Source organism: Zootoca vivipara, chromosome 8 (assembly GCF_965207765.1).
Source record: "Zootoca vivipara chromosome 8, rZooViv2.hap1.1, whole genome shotgun sequence".
In the NCBI taxonomy this organism is placed as follows: Eukaryota; Metazoa; Chordata; class Lepidosauria; order Squamata; family Lacertidae; genus Zootoca; species Zootoca vivipara.
In genome coordinates this window covers 1749652-1773233 of record NC_142591.1, presented here as the reverse complement: position 1 = coordinate 1773233, position 23582 = coordinate 1749652, and the positions used below count along the sequence as shown (strand labels likewise).

Genomic DNA, 23582 nt, shown 5'->3' with positions numbered 1-23582 from the left:
GTTTTTTATTATTTTTTTAAAATCTGTAGTTGTAGGTAGACAGGACCACTAGCCACGGGCGTATTCCCCTCCCTTGTAAACATGGCGCACAAAACAACCAAAATAATGAAAACTGACCCCCGCCCCCAAATAAGGAAACCCCCTCCCCACCCCAGCCTCGGAATCTCAGTCTTGACCAGTCCACGCGCGCGCGCACCCTCCTCCCCCAGCAGGACTGATTTGGAATCCTTCTCCTTGGAGTCTCTGTGGCTCTAGAGAGAGTTCACCAAGTCCATTGCTGGGCTTGTACCAAGTGGTGCGCTGAGGGGTACTGGGGGTTGCCGGCCGAGCTGTACTGGGCATTGTATTGCATGTGCTGGAGAGACTGGGCGCTGTAGGCGGAGAAGGGGATCCCCGCCTGGAAGGTGGCGGCAGCCAAGTCCTGTGCCTTGAGCGTGTGGCACGGCTTGCCGTCCCTGACTAAGACGGGCACGGCTACCCGGCGCGGGGAGGGGAGAGGAGTCACTTCCATACCTTTCTCGGCCCGGGCCCGCTTCATCTTGTAGCGGTGGTTCTGGAACCAGATCTTCACCTGCGTCGGGGTGAGGCGGATCAGGCTGGCCAGGTGCTCCCGCTCGGGCGCCGACAGGTACCGCTGCTGCCTGAAGCGCCTCTCCAGCTCGTAAGTCTGCGCCTTGGAGAAAAGCACCCGCCTTTTCCGTTTCTTGCCGGAGTCGCCGTTGCTCGAAGTTTCCTTGTCGTTGTCCGGAGACTCGTCCGCCGAAGGCTCCGGAGATTTGGACGCCGAGTCCTGTTGGGAGTTGCTGGATGCCAAGCCGTGCACTGAGGGGATGTCACAAAAGAAGCATATCAGAAGGAAGCCGGGCGGGCGGGCGGGCGAGCAAGATCGCAGGGTGTCCCCCCACCCTTCACCCCTTGGTGACCCGCCGGGCTCTGCTCCTTCTCACCTTCCCAACCCGGAGAAAGGAAAGTGACGGGGGTCCTCTGCAATCCCCATGTTTTGGGACGCCCACCCTCTTCCTCAATAAGAAATGAGCCTCTGGGTCACCAAAGGGAGCTTCACCAAGACTAAACGTACAACAAATTGCAATGCGGAGACCCCAGTTTAGTTCTGCATATATGTGACAACTAAGTGCCTAACACTTTGGATTAAGTGTGGGTTGTTGGAACCATCTCTACCTGGTGTGTGTTTGTCACAGCCACACATTCTCCTTCCCCATGTGAGCTATAGGAGACTGTGCGTTTTAATCTTCTTTCCCTCTCGGAAAATTGCAAATACAAATACATAGAAAGCATAGAGGCAAAACAAGGTGACTATATATGCCATGTTAATAAATCTGTTATGAAACACAGTACATAAATAGTAAGAGATAAGGATTTGTAGATAGAGATAGACCATGGTCACCATAAAAATATTGGGCGCAATCCACAGCGGTCTTGCGTAGCTCACAATCATTTTAATGCAGTCTTGCGCAGGAGAACATCCCGCTGGAGCCCCCCGCCCCCGCTTTTTACAACGTTTGGACTTTGGTCTCTTCCTTTAACAAACAAACAAAACAGACTTCTTCTTTCTGGGCTACGTGGATTGATTTTTAAAGGATAATTCAACAAGCCATTCTTTGATCCAGCACAGCCAATGGGACGGTTTACAAACGTCTAAAGCAAGGCCATCCAAAATTTCCCCACAAAGCACACACTGTTGGTTAGAGAAGTAGAAAGAGGGATTCAGGGGAAGCGGGTGTGTGTGTGTGTGTGTGTGTGTGTGTGTGTGTGTGAGAGAGAGAGAGAGAGAGAGAGAGAGAGAGAGAGAGAGAGAGAGAGAGAGAGAGAGAGAGAGAGAGAGAGAGAGAGAGAGAGAAGAAACACAGTTGGGTGGCTGGGAGAATATTGGAAGGCACATTTTAAAATCTTTTCAGACTGGGGTTTTATTCTTTCTCAAACAAGGATTGAAAGCCATTATTTTGATTCGATTCAGGTAATTAAAGAACCCAGATCTCCCATTTGTTCCCGTCATTTCCAAGAAGAAGTTAAAACACACACGACATACAACAGCAATAGGAGGAATTTGGCGAGGGGAGAGTAGCGGAGGAGAAGCCACACGGCCTCATCCGGGCTCCTGGCGAGGGTGAGAGACTCACAAAGAGAGGGGCCCCCAGTGTAAGTTTGGCTACTTACAGGAATACTGGATGCTCTCGGTGGTGGCGAGCCAACGCGTGTAGGGATTATCGGTATTGTCGTAAAAGGGGTTCTTCAGAGGTAGCGTCTGAACAGAGTCCAAGGCGGTTGTCCCCAAAACCCCGGGCTTTTTGGGGGGTTCCGGCCCCTCCGCCTCTTCGTCGCCCCCTTCCGCGATGGATCCGTCTTCGTCATTGGTGTCAGGCAAGTCCAAGATGTCCTTTACAGAAAAGCCGGTCTTTGTGTTGGTCAGAGACATATTCCGGGCAAATCTGAGGCAGGAAACTTTGAAGGACCAGATTGTCAATCCTCTTGCTTCGCCAAACATACACCGGTTGGGGGGGCGGGGGGGAGAGAAGAAGGAAGTGGGGGGTGTTGGGGTTGGAATAAAAGAGGGGACGCGGTGGCGGCGGAGGAGGGGTGGCGGTGGTGGGAGGAGGAGGGCAAAAATCAGCGGCGGTCTTTCAGCATCTAATATCTGCGCTTTTCGGGCTTGGGTGCTAAGAGCCGCGGAGCACAAGGGGGGGGGGGCAACTGGCGGGGCTTCCGCAAGACTTTGTAACTCCAGGAAAAATGCCAACGTGCATTTACTTGAGGGTCTGCTTTAAGCACAGCGCGCTGACGGTGCCTCCTCGAAAAAAACAAGCCATTGCTGAGACGGGCAATCCATATAAGGTTGGTCTCCGCACATGAACCTGCCGAGAGGGGAGAGAGAGAGAGAGAGAGAAAAGGGGGGGGGGAGAGAGAAATGCATTAAAAACGCAAAAGGTTGGCCACGTGTGGGCGGGTCTTAGGAGTCAAGTGGATGAAGACAGTGTTTGCAGATGTGAAATTGCGGGGTTTTTTTGGGAGGGGGGATGCGAGCCTCCACCATTGGTGCTGTAGCACATGATGAGTGGTATAACGTGTCAATTAATTACAAAGATGGGGAGGGCCTTTTCTCCACAGTATTTACATACAAAGGAGCTGCAAGTAGCCAGATATTCCACATACTTGAAAGTACATTTTAACAAATTGCCTCAGTTTTTTTATAACCCCCCCCACGCAACAATCATCACTACCATGTCTATCCCGATTTTGAATTCATTTCCCATTCTCGTTGCTGACATAAAGCTGCTTCTCTCTCTCTCTCTCTCTCTCTCTCTGTTTGTCTGTCTTCCTTCCTTCCTTCTTTCCTTCCTTCCTTCCTTCCTTCTTTCTTTCTTTCTTTCTTTCCAAGCAAGCTAGAAAATTGGCTGTTTTACAGTGGCTTGAGCTAAATTCGCCACCTTTAGAAGAAGAAAGTGAAAAGAAAAGACAGAAATGGGGAATCTATTCAAATTAGTGGTTACCTAAACAAGATGTTGTTGGGATGGCAAGAGCCCAACTTATGTAAACCTCCTAGGTCAATATTTTGGTTGAGGCTTAAGGATGAGTGCTAGAAATTAAACAGCAAGTAATTGATTCCAGTTTGCTCCGAAATCAGCTAAACTGGCAATAAAGAGGGTAATTCAGCTCCCAGATAGAGTCGAACGATTTTTTGGTGTTTTCTTTTTTTATTTGCACATGACTAATTTATTTCACTCTTCCGTTTTCTGGAGAGATTACTTGTGCGTTTAACAAGGCATACCGCTGTAAAAACCAGAGCTAGCCTTTTTTAAAAACAACAACAACAAAGAAACAAAAGCAAAACCAATTCTGTTTTAAACTGGAATTTTTGAGAACCCCCCCCCCCCAGTGGAGCACACATTTCAAAGGGATTCTTTTAAAAAAAAGAAACCAATGAATTTTAGGTCTTTTAAAATAGCACCTAAATTCTCTCATGTATGTGCCCAGAATACGATGCTACTGCTTATTCAGACAGTATTAAATAGCCTATCTTAGGGACACTGAAAGGACAATAAACCTTGTGGATGGGAAAATTCCCAGCATTTTCTGTCTTCAGTTGAACCAAACTCTTCCCCCCCCCGCTGACTCTCCCCTCCCCCTCCGTTCTCTCTCCCCCCCCACTTGGTTTGGTCCCCAGAGGTTCACGGCTCGTAGCCTTTTCTTGGGACTCCCCCCCCCTCTCCCCTCCTTTTAAAGAGTGAACTCTCTGTCCCTCGCTCTACGGCTGGAGGCGGAATACAGCAGCATTGTTTATCTCCGAGGGAATCTGGGTGGGGTTGCGGGGGGCGGCGGCGATGCGGACGGCAACATTTCGGGCACAGCAGAACTGGGTGGATGGGATCCTCCTGGGGTCTTCAAAGCCGGCTTGGGGGAAGGATGGTTTTCAAAAGGGGAATCAAACAGGACCGCCCCCCACCCAGTAAAATCCCCTTCTCCCCAAAGCCCCCTGACACTTTCGGAGACGATCAAGTCAGATGCTATAGTTGTCAGAGTTTCTCAACCGCTTGGAACTGGGACTTGGAAACTGGGACGCGGTTGTCTGTGTGTGTTTGTGCTGGAGCGTGAGGTGGGCGAACCCCGAAGACCGTCCGAAGCAATTAATGGTGGTTTATCAGTTTATATCTCCCTGTCCCCCTGCCCCCCTCCCTATGCCTCCCATCTAGTATGTGATGTGGATGACAATGGTTCGGTTTCGGGTGTTTTTTTTATTTAAAAAAAGCTAGTCCCTGAGCGCATCCTGGGTGGTCGGACCGGGGCAAACACAAATACAAACCGATTGCTAAGCTGCGGACAATGGGCGAAATGTAGACAAATGTCCGGCTTCTGTTGGAAGCCTTTGTCCTAGACCAGGTTTTGCATTTATTTCACTGGCGAAATAATACATGATTGACGCCCTCTTTCAATGTGTTCTAACTGTTTGGAATAAATCTGAGGTTGTTCCTAGTTGTCATGGCATTCAACGTCTTTCAATGGACTATCTCTTCATTCATTTCGGAATCTTGCCACAATATTAAGGAAAGCCCCTTCATGTGGATGCGACCGAGCTCCTCTTCTTTTTTCACTCGACTAAAAAATAAATAAATACACATTTTGTATATGTGCGAGCGTGTGTGTATCTCTCTCTCTGTGTGCGCGGGGGTCGATTCAAGGAAGCACTAAATTTTAAACTGATATGCATAGTTTTTTATTGCATATACTGAGAAGGGGGGAAAGCGATGAAAAGCCGGCATTTGACATGCATGCAGGAATTATTCAAGTTAATAATAAACGTGTCTATAAAGTGACCCCCCCATTTTAAAACGCATGAGCTAACTTGAGATAATGCGCCCAAGTAATTTAAGGCAGCAAGGCAATCCAGTGATTATGAAGGGAAGGATTAAGCAGCAAATGTAGTAAATACATGCATTATAAATTTTACTTGGAGAGTGGTGAGATGAGGGGAACCTTCATTGTTCTTCCGGGTTGTTATGTAATTTTTTGAGGTTTGGGCGGGCATGAGGAGTGGGGGGAGCAACCCGTCTCTTTGGATCCAGGCCAAGGCGACAAGACCCACAGTTAAAGAACAAGATTTTTCAAAAATGTTAGCAGCAACAAACCACATCGAGGACAAGCAAAATGCAACTTCCCCTCCATTTCCTGTTCCCTTCTGTTTCAGACAAAGCTTGTGATGGGGTGGAGAGAGGTGAGGAGGTGGAGACAGACGAAATATTGCTGCCTTAGCTGCTCTCTTTTTCTCCTATGGGGCCTTCCTGTGGTTGGGAAGTGAGGGTGGAAGTGTCCACCTGGACCCTTGCTGTGCTTGGGCAGTGAACAAAAAAGCAGCGTGTTTTCTTTAAACCCCGGATAAAAGTCTCACTTGTTGAATTGTATCAATAAAGACCTCCTGGCAGAGTTACACTCTGGAGCACACGCTTCCCATGTGATGGGCTCAGGGCAGATTCGCTCCCTCCGGCCACCTGATAAGCAAATATTTTCCTAAGGAAAAATCAGGGCTCCTGCAGAACATTAATCAGCCGCCCTTCGAACGGCGATGACAATAGGCCATTGAGAAGCAACACACACACACACACACACACACACACACACACACACAGAGTGACACAGCTGGACTGTGACCAGCTATTCTCCTTTGTACACAAAAGACCTGCAATAAGTCATAATTTATATTCCCATCGGCACCACTTCGCCCTCCCCGTTCCGAAATCAACCTATAGGATTAGGACTTACTTACAAGTTTGCCTTACATACGAAGTTCCCACAAGAACAAAGGAATCGCTTAGTAGGAAGGAACACCCCCCTTTGTTAAATATTTTCACCCAAAAACTTCTCTCCCCCCCCTCGGCCCCACTGAAACCTTCGAGTGGAGAGGGAACGTGAGGTGGGGGCGTCAGGCCTTGTGGACTTCGCTAGGGGGGTCAATGAAACACACGGGTTTCCACTCCTATCTTTCCACTCCTATCTACTGTCTCGTAAGAATGGAGAGGAAATACTACATTCTGGCCTAAATGGGTGAAATTCAGCCAGCGTCTCATAGAAAGATCTCTGCCCAGTCCGTCGCCGGTGGGAAAAGCCACTTGGAGAGACGGAGGCAGGCTAGTGGGGAAGCAGAGGGCGTCCCAGGTCTGGTTGGATTTGTCTTGAGGGTGCGACAGATTTTTAGCCACTACGGTGAAAGGCCGCTAGACCTTCTGAAATAGGATTTAATATTCCTAGAGATTATTCTTCCCTTTCAAAAGGGGTCCTCGACTTTTTCTCTGGCCTCCTTTTAGTAGGCCGTAAATGCCCCTCATCAGACCCCCTGCGTGGTCCTTTCCACCAGCCAGTTGCCCAGGCCTTCCTTGGCCTTTTCATGGGCTAGTTTGTCCCACAGATTGGCGTCCCAACCAAGCTATTGGCTTGCGTTATGCAGAAGGGCATTTAGCCTGTCTGTCTGTGCTGAGAAGCGGTGCTCTCAAACGCCTGCCAGAGAAACCGACCTGGAACGTCAGAATATAGAGACCAGGCCACATTCGCGTGTTTTGCTCTGTTCCCTTCCCGGTTCCTCGTATGTGAGGTCTAATGGACTCGGCCAGGGTGGTTCAGGGTGATGATGACATTAATCGACATTCCTAGGAAGAACTGCATGCAATCAACCGGGACTTGGGGCTCTTGGGACCTTCTTGAAATTCCTCTGCAGATATTACGGAGGGTTGAAATCTGGTTGTAGCATTGCCTCGTTATTCGCTAGTCGAGGAAAATCCTACGGAATAGCGTGCCTCAGATGAGCGCTCACTTATTGAACCTCCCTCCTCAACGACGGCAATACAAATAAATCTGACAATGGAGGTGGGGCAGACCCGCGGTTGTGGCTTCTGGAGACCCAGGGCGAATGGAGCAGCGATTCTGTCCGCTCATCAGTTTGAGAATCCTGGAAGGCTCCTCCACCCAGAGACTACGGAACCCTAAGCCCTGGAATTAAAGGATGGAGGGGGTTATTTGAACAATTGAACAAGAGGCTGAAAAGGAGAGGTGCGTGTACACAGCGTAAGTGCTTGTACTTCAGCACAAGTGCCCTCTAGGAGCGAGGAAGTGTTTACCTGTTTACTTTTACAGGTAGCTCAAACACCAGGCTGCTCACTGATTTCTGCAGAGGTCTTCACCACCCTTCAGCGTCCGAAAAGGGGATTTAAAAAACAACAACAGCAGCAACAACAACACCACAAGGGATACAACAGTTTGGAGGGCATAAGAGCAGGGAAAGAGGCCCTCTTAGTCACCACACTCATGTAAATTGCTCGTGCACTTCTAACATCGAGAGCTTACAGCTCAAGGAGGGCTTGCTGAAGGAAGCCGCAGCACCGCCAGGAGAACTAAAGGTTCTTCAGCAGCGGGAGAATTGCGGTGAATTCGGAGGCAGGACTCGAAAGTTTGCAATGTAGGTATTTGTTCTTAAAACCAGGAGAATATGAAGACACGGAGCTTATCCCATACCATTCGATTCGTTAAAGTGGTTAGTCCTGAAGTTTAGTCCTCAATGAACACGGCACTTTAGGATCAATTCCTAGTCAAGATTTATAGCAACAGCGACGTGATGCTGTTTGGTATATATGCCTCTGCAACGATTACAGTTAAATTCCAGCCAGGGGTCACTATGCAGTCTAATAAGCCTCACACCCTGTAGGATGTGGGGAAAAGATGATGCAGGCAGCTAAATGCACCCACCAGGGCTGCCAACGTGAATAAAATATTGGGGGGGGGAGGTAAGCCCCACCCCACATAATCGATCACATGACGCGGCAACGTACACCATTTCAATGGCAATGTCCACCAACTTTGTGGGCCATGGTTCCTTCAAATATTTTAGGGGGGGGGCAGAAGGGACCTCAGCCGCTAGGAGTTGGCTCCTAAGGCACCCGCTTGGCCTTGACGCCAAGCGAAAAGACCCGCTTGGTCTTCCCCTCCTTCTGCTAGTGGACAGAAGCATTCTCAGCCATTAAAAAGTTCAAGGTCTTTCTATTCATCTCGAGGCATAGGATTGTTAGGCTTGATTTGTGTGCGTTTGGAGGAGGAAAAGGTGTTTAACAGGAGTCCCTCTTTGTGGGTGGGGGTGGGTGCGCGTGCGAAAGACCGAGAGAAAGAGAGCGCACTGTATAGGATTGATCTTTCACCCATCACAAAATCCCATCTCAGATAACAGTCTTCAAGTGGATTAGTTTATTGTTTGATTACAGCAAAGGTGCAAGCAAAATGTTTTTATTCGCTCTGTGCAGACAAAAACACAGCACACCTTTAACGCTCCTTGTGAAGATTAGTTGGAGGCAGACACAAAGCCTTGGTTGTGGGAATGGCGTGTTTTATCTCAGGATAGGGTATAGTGTCAGGATGGGGTATACTTAAAATCAATAGGAAAATATACATAACAGGTAATATGTATGTCCACCTACTTATGATTATTGTTTTTAAGTGATTCACTTCCGCAACACACCCTGAAAACAACGAAGTCGCGTAAGCCTTTGTTTTAAAAGTGTCTTGTAGGGACAGGGTTGGGGGAGAGATTGATAATTAATGAGTGCCATCTTCTGAAGCTGATAATAAAGTGTCATTTGACAAATGCAAGGCACAGGAACCACCCCTACGTAGACAACTTAAAATTGCATTTGACTGCAGACCACCCTGCTGATGTGTGCGTATTCGAACATTTTAAAAGGGCCAGATTTATCTCTTGACGAAAAAGCATTTTTTTTCCTGGTTTTATTTGCCGAAAAGCGATGTGCAAAAGCTACTGACGTCAGAAAAGATAACAACAGCAAAAGTAGTATACTCTAAGAGAATTATTCTAAAAGTAGAAAGCTTGGATGGAATTGTTTTGGTAGCACAGAGGAGACTCCTGGAGTGAGGAATTTCGAGACTCTTCTGGTTTTGGAATAAGCCACCAATTAAGCTATCTTAACTCCGGTTGAGAAAGTTCTGAGCTGTCAATGGGGTGGGATTGCCTTCACCTTACTGGAAGAACAACACAAATATTTCCACAGTGCTAGGAAGGGAGGAAAAGAGCCAGTAACCGCTACACTGTCAGGATGGGTTATCCCCCGAACCCTCTGAAAAAGCAATCTGTTCCTTGTCATCCGCATAGTAGAGAAAAAAAGAAATTGTGTTCAGGATCTCTACATCTAAATGAGCTTTTTATTATGATGGTTATTATGAATTTTTCGCCCCCTGCAGCCCTCGCTTTGATAACAAGCTTTCCTCAATTCTTTCGGAAAATCTCCTAAGGTCATAAATTGTAATAGACGTCATGGATTTTTCTTTCCTGCAGGCTAATCGGTTATTTACGGGCTGAGAGAAAGCCAGAGGGCACGTGTTAGGACTTTGATAAAGCGACTTTAATGAGGTTTTCACAGAAATACCCAAATTAATATAATATAATATAATATAATATAATATAATATAATAAAATTCTTCCACCAACTACCTAAGCAACCAAAGGAGAGTCTTGGCGTTACCATATAATTCCACGGGGGCCGTAGAAATCGGACTCGTCTGCAAAAGCTAAGTCTAGCCTCCGGACATCCTTTCGGTTCCAGACTATTATGAGCGCTTTATTTGTAAACTAAAAGCTTCCTTCCCTCCAGCCAATCCTTCAGCTTTATTCGTTCGCGTCTCTCTAATGATTAAGCGTGCCTCAATGAGATTAAACATTGTCAGCTTGCCTTCAGAGCTGTTCTCTGCACAAATCCATCCCTTTCCTTTTGATAAGCACAATTTGAATAAAAGAGATTTCTGGTTCTTTATGCAACGCAGAACTGAAAGCACTTGGCTATCAGAATTAACTTTGTATGTCCTTTACATGTAGCTCGAATGTGGGTGAGTAGAGGGACAGGGGGAGCCAGTCACTCAAAATCCACTCATATTTGAAGCGATTTTACGAGCGATATTCAATTTATACACTTTTAAGCTAATCTCACGAGTTCTCTTAAGGTGAGCTCAAATAGGTAGGCATATGTGGAAATAATGATCACGCCAAGTACAAGAGCGAAAGTTGAAAGCAGGGGAATTTTTGGATTACCACACTGCAACACCGAAATGCATCTCCCCAACGGGGAAATGAATGAAATGAAAGGCGAGATTTCCTTTTAAATAATAAGAAACGGGAGAAAGTCAACTAACTGCCAGAGAGGGATCTCTAGCTCCGATCCCATCCGGCTGATTCTCAACTATTCCTGATACTATGGCGAACTCTGCTGACTCCCTCAAGAAGTGTCTCTTCCCCCCGCTCCTTTTTCCTAACAGTTACTTTTTCGCTCCTAGTAAAACAATCTGCGTTTGAGAAAGAGACGGGAGCAGACTGTCTGTCCCAGCCAGGAAGGATCCTTACGCCCAGCTCCCCAGTCTAAGAGAAGCCAGGCTAAACCGACCAATAGAGCTAAACGTTGCTGCATCGAGTAATAAAGGGCGCCCAGGTCTCATAGAAAACCGGCAGGGAGCTGAGCGGCTGCCAGACTTGTCAGGAAGTGGCGCGGAAGGCGCGCGCATCCGTCCGCAGGGGCGCGCCCACCCCAGGCAGGTAAACGTGGGTCTTGCTTCCCCGCGAGACTCTGCCGGAGGGGCGGAGAAAGGAGGGAGCTCTCCTCCACGCGCGCCTGCTCTGGAGGCTGCGGGCAGCAGGCGGCTCCTCTCTCTCCCCTTGGTGGCCAGCTCTTTACCTTCGCAGGCGAGCTGGCTGGTAGGGAAAACTCACCGAGCCGAGGAGCAAGCGCAGACTGCAGTGCTCGCCGCCGGCTCTTCTCTGAGACAGAGGATCTCCCTTCGGGCAAGCCTTCTTTTGCCCCTCCCTCTCTTCCCTAGCAGGAGCTCTGAGGCTACATCTGATATTCACTTGGCCAGGTGAGGAAGCCCTGCTGCCCTAGTGAGCAAAGAGCTTCTTTCGGGCCAGGCTCTCCGCTGGCTCACCTCCTTCAGAGAAGGCGGCAGCGGGGGCGATGGCCGCAGGCTCAGTCAGCACCACCTGCCCGGAAGCCAGGGCATGGCACTTCGCTCCCCCGAAACCGCCTCGTTGTTTCCCTTTCCTCCAAACCACAGCCGCCTTTACGCGACCCCCGCGACTTTTCTCCCCAGGCGAAGCGCCTCCGTGGCACCCAAAGCGCGCCTAGGTCTCTTCACTTTTCGGCGCCAAAGTTGTTCCGCCAGGTAATAATAGACTTGCCCGCGTCCCGCCTCCACACCAACACACCACCCGGACCTCAGTCCCCCCCAGTGCAGACTTGACTTGCTGCGTTCCGGCAGCTGCCGCGGCGCACAGGCCTCCCCTCCACCCTCTCCCTTCATTTCCAGAAAGCGGAGCGCCTCACCTGGTGGGTGGGTGTGCGTGCGCGCCTCTGCCTCGCAGTCTCCCTGCGCTGCTCGCCTGCCTGCCTGGGTGGCTGGCTGGCTGGCTGGTTGGGCGCGAGAGATGGCTTGGATGTGTGTGAGAGAGGCGAGGCGGAGGTCAGGAAAGGCTCCGCCAGCCGATGCGAGGAACTGCTGATAGATGTAGATGTGTGTGTGTCCAAGCGGAGGCTGCTGGTGCTGCTGGGCTTTATATAGACACCCCAGAAGCCTGGACTCATTCCTTCCTCCCTCTGCGCTCCCTCACATTGTCTCAAATCAGCCAGCAGCTCTTGACGAGCCGGGTTAGCTGGCAGCCCCCTGCTCTCTCTCTCTCTCTCTCTCTCTCTCTCTCTCTCTCTCTCTCTCTCTCTCTCTCTCTCTCTCTCTCTCTCTCTCTCTCTCTCTCTCTCTCTCTCTCTCTCTCTCTCTCTCTCTCTCTCTCTCTCCTCAGCGACGCGATCTTGTTTGCTTTGCTTCCCGCTCTATGACGTGGGACAAAATATTGGCCATATGTTCATCGGTAATAAATTGGTGCGAAGCGCAAACACAACTGTTCCTGGATGGCTCTCTCTCAGCTGCTCCTGAGCAGATGGACCTACGCGCCGCACCACCGGCACTGTCCACCCCCGCTCTCGCACTCCCTCTCCGCCGCAGCCCCTCGGTCGGATCCCGCCGGATCTGAAGATCTAGGAACCACAGTTACCGCGGGACCCTTTCAGGCTTTCTCTGCCTCCTCACCGCTTCTCTGGCGAAACCACCCCCGCCTAAACTTGGAGGTTTTTCAGGCTTATCCGCTGCTCACTGCCCAAATTCCACCCCCCGGCTCCATTTTTAACGAGCTCACCTCCCCATAAATCGCTGGGTAGCTAAGGCGCTATAAAACCCCCAGGGGCCAGATGTGGCACGTTATTTATGTGTGAAAGCTCGTTTACATTAGATATGCTGATTCAAGCTTTGATAGCGCGCTTTGCAAGAGATTAAGGCTGGTTTTCCATCGGTGGCTCCAGCTGCAGCTCCCCCCCCCCCCGCCGTGGTAGTGGTGGAAAAGGAGCTGAGCGGAGAGAAGGCGGGGATGGCCTCGGTTCCACAGTGCCTAACCTCAGGCAGGGGGAGTCCACACGTTCTCCCACTCGCTAGATGCTGATAGCGGAAGCCTTGAAGAGGTAGTCTTGGCTACAACTCACTGTTGCGCCTTTCCTCTTTTCCTTTAGGCATTAGGTCTCACAGGACGCATTTTATCCCGTATTTATTACTTCGAAGGGAGCAAAAGAACACTAGTGCTCCACCCACAGGAACACACCTCTGTGTTCTCCGTATTAATAAACCCGGAATTACTGGTCACGTCCTTGGTTCCTTAAGCGATGTAGATGCCCCTACTCCACCTCAAGCACGCATCGGAAGGGTGAAAGATGTCCGGGAGTTTTTAGTCCAAAGATCAAAGACGTGTAAACAGGACTATAAAAACCACCCTCATTCCATTTGATAACTGTTGGAGGCCTGGTAATAGTACATACAAAAGTATGTACATACAAAACTAGTACATACAAAAACAGTACTGTTAAAATCAGAATTGGGACCGGTAACCCACATAGGAAAGAGCACCTGAGGTTAACATTAAGATTCAATTCGATTTGAAGAGTTATTAGGGAAGGAGAAAACAGCAGCTGCGACAAGGTTACATTTCGAAAATGTGTGCAGTTTTGATAACTCATTCTAAACCAAAAGCAGCAGCTCACGGAGCTCGAAGAAGTGTAGGAAAGGACAGCCAACTTGATCACGGACTTGGCTGGAGGATCTTCTATAGCAGAAAAGGCATTCGAAGGGTTATGGGCTATTGAAGGGGGGGGGAGTAGACCAACCGAACGGTGACGGAGAGGTACGACATTTCCACCCTCTCTCCAAACGCTAGAACTCGGGTATGCAATGAAGGTGACAGGCGGTAGGTTCAGAACTTCACCACAGAACTTCTTCCCACAACATGTGACGATGTAAAATGTAAGCAGATGAAGACATTAGCAGGATTGCAATAACACTCTTAATGTAGCAAGTACTATGGAGATAATGGATTCATATAAAATATGGACTATTGAAAAAGATGCAGTAGAAAAAGTTTAATAATAGGACCCACTGAGGGGAAGATGGGAAGTCCAAAGATTTGGATGACTCTGCAAATGTATATGTGTATGGCTGTATTGTTATAATTTTATATTTTAAAAATCAAATAAAAATGTGAAGGCTCGTAGTGAGAAGGTCACATTCTTAAGAACTAGTGCCAAATTGCACAATCTTAATCCAAGTCTATAAGGGACCCAGGTGGTGCTGTGGGTTAAACCACAGAGTCTAGGGCTTGCTGATCAGAAGGTTGGCGGTTCGAATCCCTGCAACGCGGTGAGCTCCCGTTGCTTTGTCTCAGCTCCTGCCCACCTAGCAGTTCGAAAGCACATCAAAGTGCAAGTAGATAAATAGGGACCACTCCGGCGGGAAGGTAAACGGCGTTTCCGTGCGCTGCTCTGGTTCGCCAGAAGCAGCTTTGTCATGCTGACCACATGACCTGGAAGTTGTCTGCGGACAAACGCCGGCTCCCTCGGCCTATAGAGCGAGATGAGCGCCGCAACCCCAGAGTCGGACACGGCTGGACCTGATGGTCAGGGGCCCCTTTACCTTTACCTTTAATCCAAGTTTAGAATTTTTAGCTCAGCGGCTAGGCACAAATACAAGGTGCAATCCTGAGCATACTAGCTGAATACATTGGGACCAAACTGGCTAAAATTATGTTATAACTCTACCTTCATCTTCCCTGTTCTCTTCTGTGGGATGTGTTATTACTAGAGCAGTCAAGTACAACTTTTGAGATCTCTCACTGTCTACTGTAATGCCGAACAACTAACAATTAACTATAGCAACCCCAAAGTTATGGTGTTCTCTAAAAAAGAATGAGACACAAATGGAGAATTGACAATCGACCTATTGAACAGGTATCATCTTTTAAATACCTGGGTATAACCTTCCAGGAAAAGGGCTCATGGCATTACCAGGTTAAAAATACAATTGCAAATGCAGAAAGATCTACCAAAAGGGGGAGGGCTTATAGGGAACAGCCCCCCATCATCAGGTCGAGTTCCTCTCAAAGCAGTAAGTCCAGTAGTGGATCAGATTACAGGAGTCAGGAAGCAGAGAGGGAGGGACGATGCTCTAGCAGCAGCGAAGAGCCTCAACACCGAGTAGAGAAGGAGGCAGCTGGGGAGGAAATGACGGGAGAGCAGTCAGAAGGATGGCCCTCACCCCCCCCCCCACGCCTGACTTGAGGCGCATGGCACCCCGTAGGGTGAGAGGGAGGCGCTTTGGGATTCCCAAGCTGTTATGTTGGGCGCGAAACAGAAAGAAGCCATTGTGAGGTTCTGACTCGGACTAAGCAGACATGTTTTCCAGACTCTTTGCACTGTAAATAGAATGCACAATAAAAACACCTTAAAGACAAGCAGGTGTGGAGCGTCGTTACTCAAGAGTAGCCGCAAGAACCTATGATAGGCAGCCTCCCAGGTCTTTGCTGCAAAAATATTAACACAACTGACATATGGCTCTCAGATCTGCAGCTTCAAAATTTTTGCACTTTTAGAATCATTCCAAACTAAGTTTTATCGCTGCCTGCTAGGGATCCCTTCTTGTGTGTCTAACATAGCTGTCCGCCTGGAGGTTGGGCAAATCCCTGTTAGTGCTCGGATATGGATATGGATTCTGAAGATCCATTATTGGTTAAAACTTACCCTTTTCCCTGTTGGGTTGGCACCCTTAACCCTACTGGATTCCTACCAATCCAAATGGAAAGCTACACTGCATGAAAAGCGAAGAGGCTTGGGGTTTCCCCTGCAGGCCCTGATAGCTGTAGGTTATGAGAAAGCTAGAGCAATAATCCGCCAATGAATTTGGGATGTAGAACTGCAATACCACGTGAGTGAGATGAATAAACACCCAGCAATAAAAGATAATGGGAGAGGATTTTCCCCAGCAAATTATTTGTCAAAATTACAAATACCTAAGTACAGACAGTCATTTACCCTCACTAGATTCAACGTGCTACCACCTGCCTTATTGCAGGGCAGATTCGAGAGTAAACCATACGTGGAACGCGTCTGCCCCTGCGGCTTGATGGAGGTAGAAACTGTCTCCCATGCCTTGTTATGTTGCCGTTTTTATGGGGATATAAAACGCTCTGTATTCATTACCCCTGCTTTGCAAAAATCTTCAAATGAATCCAAACTTCAATGTCTAAAATCCCTGGTAGAGGACAAGGATCCTGAGATCACGTTAAGGGTAGCCAAATTCTGTGTGACTGCCATAAAACTCAGGGAACAAGTGGTGCTATCATAATGATTAAGGCCTAAACGATAATTTTAGGTTGTATTTTAGTAACTAAGTTTTAATTTATATATTTTTATAATTGCTGTTATATCTGTATTGTCCCTGTTGCATTTGATTGCAAATTCAAATGTATCCCTATCGTGTTTTATGATTTCCTTGATACTGTATGTGGGCTGGAACTGGTCTGTGACCGTAATAATAAAATTCATTCATTCATTCACACAGATTGAGAAACATTTAAGCAAAGATGTAGAAGTCAAGGAACTGGGAAAGATCCAGTACTATCTTGGAATTCAAGTGGAAAGAGAAGAAGGCGGTTAATTTCTTCTTAGCCAAAAGCAAAAGATTTCTGAACTGATCCAAAGCATGCAGATGCAAGAAGTGTACCCAGTTGCCACACCCATGACTCAACTTTGTAAGGAATCGAGATGATTCAAAGCAGTTGCCAGACAACATTGAGTACAGATTGGAAAGCTTTTGTATATTGTTACTAATACATGTATACCTGACTTAGCAAGTGCTGTGGGAATTCTAAGTAGAAAATTAAATGCTCCCACTGAATACGACTGGGTGGGTGTGAAAAGGGTGGTTTGGTACTTATGGGGTACGATAAACGGTAAATTAAGATTACCAGCTAAAATGATTGGTTTTACTGATGCAGATTGGGCTGCATGTATGACTGATTATAAATCCACAGGTGGGTAAGTACCTATTGATGTTTGGAAATGGTCCCGTTTCGTGGGGCAGTTATATACACTTCCACAGACTCTTAATACATTCCACAGAGTCTTAATACATTGCAGCCACAAAAGCATGCAGATAGATGGCCTGGCTTGATAAACTAACCAAGGAATTTAGGTTGGTGAGAAAGGGGCCTGTTAGTCTGATGGAGGACAACCAGAGTTATCTAAAGCTCTTCCAGAGTGAAAAATTTCACACAAGGACAAAGCACATTGGGAGGAAGGTACCACTATGTATATGAGGCCATTCAAGAGGGACTTGTGGAACTATCTTATTGCCATACCAAGGAGTTTGACTGCAGACATCGTGACGAAGTCCCAGCAACAGAGAGTTTCCAGAACCTTCGTGTCAAGTTGGGACACTGGGTGGCTGAATACAATTTATGTACAGTTGTACCTTCGTTCTTGAACGCCTTGGTTATTTGTACATTTTGGCTCCCGAACGCCGAAAGCCCAGAAGTGTTACAGTTTTTGAACATTTTTCAGAGGCCGAATGTCTGACGCAGCTTCTGCTTGAGTGCAATAGGCTCCTGCAGCCAATCGGAAGTTGAGCCTTGATTTTCGAACGTTTCGGAAGTCGAATGGACTTCCGGAACGGATTACTGTACATTCGAGAACCAAGGTACGACTGTATATAAATGTATGTTGTATTGCCTGAGAAGGGGTATGTGGGATGTATTATTATTAGAGCAGTCAAATACAACATTTTCCTGTTGCCTAGAATGGACATACAGGGAAATGTGGCTCCAGACAGGGGGGACTTCCTGTCATACCTGCTCTGGAGCTTCCTCCCCCTGTGTGTGACCAGGTAGATGGGCGTGACCCTAGCTGACCAGATAAAAGGACTGGCAACACAACCATCTCTCTCTTGGACTCTTACTCACTTACTCTCATTCTTGGACTCTCACTCTCCTGGCTCTTAGCCAGCACATGGCTCAACATAGCTTCACATAGGATGGAGTCCACAAGCAGAAAGTTGGAGATGCAGCTCAGACTTCTTTTCACTGTAACCACAAGATAAAGCCTGCCTTCAGATTACTGCTGTGAACTGAAAATGAGTAAAACTTTACTTTTAAAGAAGACTGTGTTGTGTTATCATTATTTTAAGATGGAAATAAAGGGGAAACTTACCAGAAACAAGCCAGACTGGATTGCTTAATTAAAGCATTCTAATGAATCATCAACTTGCTTCCAATAAGTTGCAGACAGCTCTGCTGTTTACTCACTAGCATGAGTGAGGAGGGATAATATCAAAACAATATATCCTCTCCTACCTTCCTTAATGCGGGACGCTGGTGGCGCTGTGGGTTAGACCACAGAGCCTAGGGCTTGCCGATCAGAAGGTTGGCGGTTCAAATCCCTGTGATGGGGTGAGCTCCCATTGTTTGGTCCCAGCTCCTGCCAACCTAGCAGTTCGAAAGCATGTCAAAGTGCAAGTAGATAAATAGGTACCTGTCAGGAGTATGGGCAGGAGTCAGGCTCTGGGGCCTGTAGTGCTTTGCAGGACTGGGGCCTGCCTCAGCTTGTGCTGGGGAAGCAAGGCGTGGCCACACAGGTGAAGACATCAGCTTGTGCTGGAGAGGCAAGGAGTAGTCACCCAGGTGAGGCCACTTGAGATCTCACTGCACCTGGTGGCAGGAGCTGGGAGGGATAAAAGCCCAGCATTTCCCTTCAGCTCTTTGCCACAGCAACGCCATCCCTGCCTGGTTGTCTCTGGCCTCTTGCTCCTGGAACCCTTGCCTTGTCGGCGCCTTGCTCCTCGACCTTTGGACCTTCGCCTTGCTTCCTGTTCCTTGGACCTTCGCCTTGCTTCTGGTTCCTTGATCCTTCGCCTTGCTCCTTGCTCCTGGGACCCTTGCTTTGCCTTCGCCTTGCTCCTCGACCCTTGGACCTTCACCTTGCTTCCTGTTCCTTGGACCTTCGCCTTGCTTCTTGTTCCTTGATCCTTCGCCTTGCTCCTTGCTCCTGGGACCCTTGCTTTGCCTTCGCCTTGCTCCTCGACCCTTGGACCTTTGCCTTGCTTCTTGTTCCTTGAGCCTTCGCCTTGCTTCTTGCCCGTGGACCTTCGTCTCTGCCTTGCTCCTTGACCCTGCAACTGCCTGCTGCTGGACCCTCAGCCCTGCTCCTGTTCCTGCTTCTTCACCACCATCTTGCCTCTGGCCCGCCTACCGGACCGTGACAGTACCACTCCGGCGGGAAGGTAAATGGCGTTTCTGTGTGCTGCTCTGGTTCGCCAGAAGCGACTTAGTCATGCTGTCCACACGACCTGGAAGCTGTACACCAGCTCCCTCGGCCAATAGAGAGAGATGAGCGCTGCAACCCCAGAGTCAGTCATGACTGGACCTAATGGTCAGGGGTCCCTTTACCTTTTTACTTTCCTTAACATTCCCACATCATCTCCTCCCCACCCCAACCCTTGAGCAGCAGCTACGCCACTAGAGAAGCCTAACAATCTCCAGGGTTGTTCACCAGACATAGAAACTGTTTCTCGTTGTCAGTCATTGGAAAAGGTGAAAAAAACAACAACAATTCTTCCTTCATTGAATAGCTTTGGTTAGGTAACATCTAGGAACGGGTCGCGGGAGAAAATGAGTCTGAATGTGGGAAAGCAGACAATCCAGCAGGTGCAAATAGAGCTATAAAAAGGCACCTTTTAACCTGAAGTGCTGAACATCAACAATAGCTCTCTAACTGTGAGTTACCTCTTGGCTCTTCACAGGGCACCGAGAAACCTTTAATTACTGCTGTAAAATCTCAGGCCACGCTTATGTCAGCAGTAGCTGTTGATCTTGACATGGTTACTATTGTACTTCCCACTTCCTCACGGAAATTAAGTCTTTATGGTTAAAAATGGGTTACACAGTTTTATCGAAGGGTTTATTTCACAGGTAGGTAGTGTTGGAAAAGTGTGCTTGTGTACACTCTTCATGAAAACATTATTCCTAGAATCATAGAATTGGAAGGGACCACAAATGCTTTGCCCAAGAGGACCCTGAGTCTCATGCTCTACTGACTGAGCTATCCCAGGGATGTGAGAGGAAGGCGCCAAGAGGCTTGTTGGAATGAATTCAGGTACTACCGGGGGAGGGGCAGTAGGGGGGAGAGGGAATGAGGTCCTTGGCTACTCCAGGAACAATCAACCACCTTGCTAGTACTCAGGTTCAGGTGAGAGTTTAAGCTTTGATATATTGAAAATGAATACGCACGTTTCAGTATGTGTGTATGGCAGAGAATGTTCTGATGCAAAATATGAATTTAATTCCCAAGGGTGCCATCTAGCCAAAGTGAAGCACTTTTAAGTAGCATTCATTTGGCTGGGAGAGTTAAGTCTTTTTTGCTCTAACTGGGGCTTAAAAGTGATTCACTCTGGATGCTGCCCAATAGAATAATAGAATTGTAGAGTTGGAAGGGACCCCAATTGTAATCTAGTCCAACCCCCTGCAAAGGCAGGAATCTCAACTAAAGTATCCATGACAGACGGCTATCCAACCTCTGCTCAAAAACCTCCAAGGAAGGAGAGTCCACAACCTCCTGAGGGAGACCATTCTACTGTTGAAATCTCCTTTCTTGAAGCCATTAGTTCAAGACCTACCCCCCAGAGTAGGAGAAAACAAGTTTGTTTTCTCTTCTATGTGACAGCCCTTAAAATATTTAGAGATGGTTATCATATCTCCTCTCAATCTACTCTTTTCCAGGCTAAACATACACAGCTCCTTCAACCGTTCCTCATAAGGCTTGGTTTCCAGACCCTTGACCATCTTGGTTGCCCTCCTCTGTACATGTTCCATCCTTCTTAAATTGTGTTTAAGAAGTTTTTGAAAGTTCCCCAGATTAAACAACAAATATTTCCCAGACATCATGGTTGTGTAATACATGTTGATTTTACCTTCTTGTTCATATTTGATAAACATTTTTGCTAGGTGTTCCATTCCAAACAGGAACAAATAACAGAGAAGGGGATTCTTGCTCAAGACCTAAATTTCTGACTTTATTATTATTATTTTAAAAAACACTCAAGTATTATTGCATTCCTTGAATGTGCGTGCTCTGGTCCACGGGGTCACAAAGAGTCGGACACAACTAAACGACTAAACATCAAAACCAACAAACCAACAAACCATTTACCTAAAATTATAAAATGAACCATGCTCATTGATTCCATGAAAAAGTGAGGGAGGACATGTTCCCAGGGTACAGACTGTGCTCTCACGCCATCTTGGAACACCAATACATGCCACAGTGAAAGAGAGGAGTGTTGAGGTTGCTTCAGCAAACAGTTAATAATAATGCAGTATGCGAAAGGCTGGACTAGATGAATCCCAAACCAGAATTAAGATTGCCGGAAGAAATATCAACAACCTCAGATATGCAGATGACACAACCTTGATGGCAGAAAGTGAGGAGGAATTAAAAAACCTTTTAATGAGGGTGAAAGAGGAGTGCAAAATATGGTCTGAAGCTCAACATAAAAAAACCTAAGATCATGGCCACTGGTCCCATCACCTCCTGGCAAATAGAAGGGGAAGAAATGGAGGCAGTGAGAGATTTTACTTTCTTGGATTCCATGATCACTGCAGATGGTGACAGCAGTCATGAAATTAAGAGACACCTGCTTTTTGGGAGAAAAGCAATGACAAACCTAGATAGCATCTTAAAAAGCAGAGACATGACCTTGCCGACAAAGGTCCGCATAGTTAAAGCTATGGTTTTCCCAGTAGTGATGTATGGAAGTGAGAGCTGGACCATAAAGAAGGCTGATCGCCGAAGAATGGATGCTTTTGAATTATGGTGCTGGAGGAGACTCTTGAGAGTCCCATGGACTGCAAGAAGATCAAACCTATCCATTCTGAAGGAAATCAGCCCTGAGTGCTCACTGGAAGGACAGATCCTGAAGCTGAGGCTCCAATACTTGGGCCACCTCATGAGAAGAGAAGAATCCTTGGAAAAGACCCTGATGTTGGGAAAGATTGAGGGCACAATGAGAAGGGGATGACAGAGGACAAGATGGTTGGACGGTGTTCTCGAAGTTACCAACATGAGTCTGACCAAACTGCAGGAGGCAGTGGAAGACAGGAGTGCCTGGCGTGCTATGGTCCATGGGGTCACGAAGAGTCGGACACATCCAAACGACTAAACAACAACAATGCTTATAATATATTACAATATATTTTCTACAGTGCAGTATATTTTTCTACAACAGCACATGCACAAAACATAGCTAGATAGATGAGATACTAATTTATTTTCCCATTACATTTATAACGTTTTATTTTTTAAGATAAAAAAGTGAGCGCATATATTTAATGATAAGTCACTGACATTTTAAACTCTTCATCAACATGCACTGAATGTGTGGCTAAATCTATCCCTCTAAGCAGCTTTTCTGAGTATTTAAAGAATGTGAATAATCCTTACATCTGTAAGGTAGACCTGTATTTTTGCCTCTTTATCACAGATGCTTGTATACAAAGGCTGAGGTTGATAGATGATAGCTTTCCTAAGGCACTTGGTGAATTTGAGATTACAAGATGTCCTGCTTCCCAGCTCACACTCCTGAGCACAACACTGCATGAAGGTCTCCCATAGAGAGGTTGTCACCAAATTCGGCTGGCACCACTGGTACAGTGGAACAGAAGGATTTGAACTCATAATGCCATGTGCACACTATTGCTGAAAATATCACTCCTAACCTAGTGAGGCTGCATAGGAAGGCTTCAAATAATTCAGAAATAGACAACATGAGATGACGAAGGAAGGTGGTTGCAATGGTAATCTAGAACATTTTAAAAAAGAACAACAGCAACAGGAAAAATGCTGGTCTTCCAACAACATCTTTTTATTTCATTAAGGTTGGTCTACATAACTGCCTAGTCATCAAGGGATAATTTCTGTATGTGAGTGAGCGACTTGCAAATTGATCATCAGAGAAAGTTCACATTACACAGTATCAACTTGAACGTAATACTATTTAATGGAGATGGTTCACCCACATTGTTGAGTCCTCAACTGTTGAATAACCAAAGTGAAAAGATACCAGTGCATGTGTCATGCAAGTGTGTAAACTAGGTATATGAAATAGTGACCACACGCATCAGCTGTGTGCAGGAACACTGGCACAATAAGGAAAGTAAGAGGTTGGCATATAGACCTTGATAATTTGTGTGTCACCAAGCCAGACACAGCCTACTAAGCATGTTATAGCAGCCATACAGGAAATCAATATACCAGCCTTTTTTTTTTGCCTGTGAGTGCAAAAAGGGTGTGTGAAACACCTGAAATATACAGTATGTGACTAGAGTACTGCATTTGGCTTGGTAGGTCACAGGTTGTGCCTGGCTGCCTTGGTAGGGTTCAGTTCTGACTCCCATGATGACAGATGTGAAAATACCAGCTCATATTGATAGAGCCAGGATGTTATACAATATTTATAAGTGTTATAAACCAGTTCTGATTAGAGCTCATTTTTGTTCCCACTTATTTCAGTGACAAAGATCCTTCTGAAACACCTTTGTGCAATACTTCAAAACAGGTTATCCCTTCACCTCTGCATCCATCGGCTATCTCTATATTTGGGCAGCCAAGTACTGTATAACC

The 23582-nt window shown here is 47.1% G+C and overlaps 1 protein-coding gene across 1 annotated transcript; it reads right to left on the bottom strand.

Annotated features, from left to right (window-relative positions):
• Positions 1–228: 228 nt before the first annotated feature.
• NKX2-2 (NK2 homeobox 2) lies at positions 229–2870 on the bottom strand. Its single transcript, XM_088676233.1, has 2 exons — positions 2176–2870; positions 229–822 (listed from the first exon to the last, which is right to left on the bottom strand). The coding sequence occupies exons 1-2, from the start codon at positions 2501–2503 to the stop codon at positions 263–265; spliced, it is 888 nt and encodes a 295-aa protein (XP_088532359.1). The 5' UTR covers positions 2504–2870; the 3' UTR covers positions 229–262.
• Positions 2871–23582: the final 20712 nt, after the last annotated feature.

Coding starts and splice junctions, on each gene's coding strand:
- NKX2-2 (XM_088676233.1), bottom strand. CDS start 2,503: ATGTTTGGCGAAGCAAGAGGATTGACAATCTGGTCCTTCAAAGTTTCC. Junction 823..2,175: donor CGAGAGCATCCAGTATTCCT/GTAAGTAGCCAA, acceptor ACATCCCCTCAG/TGCACGGCTTGGCATCCAGC.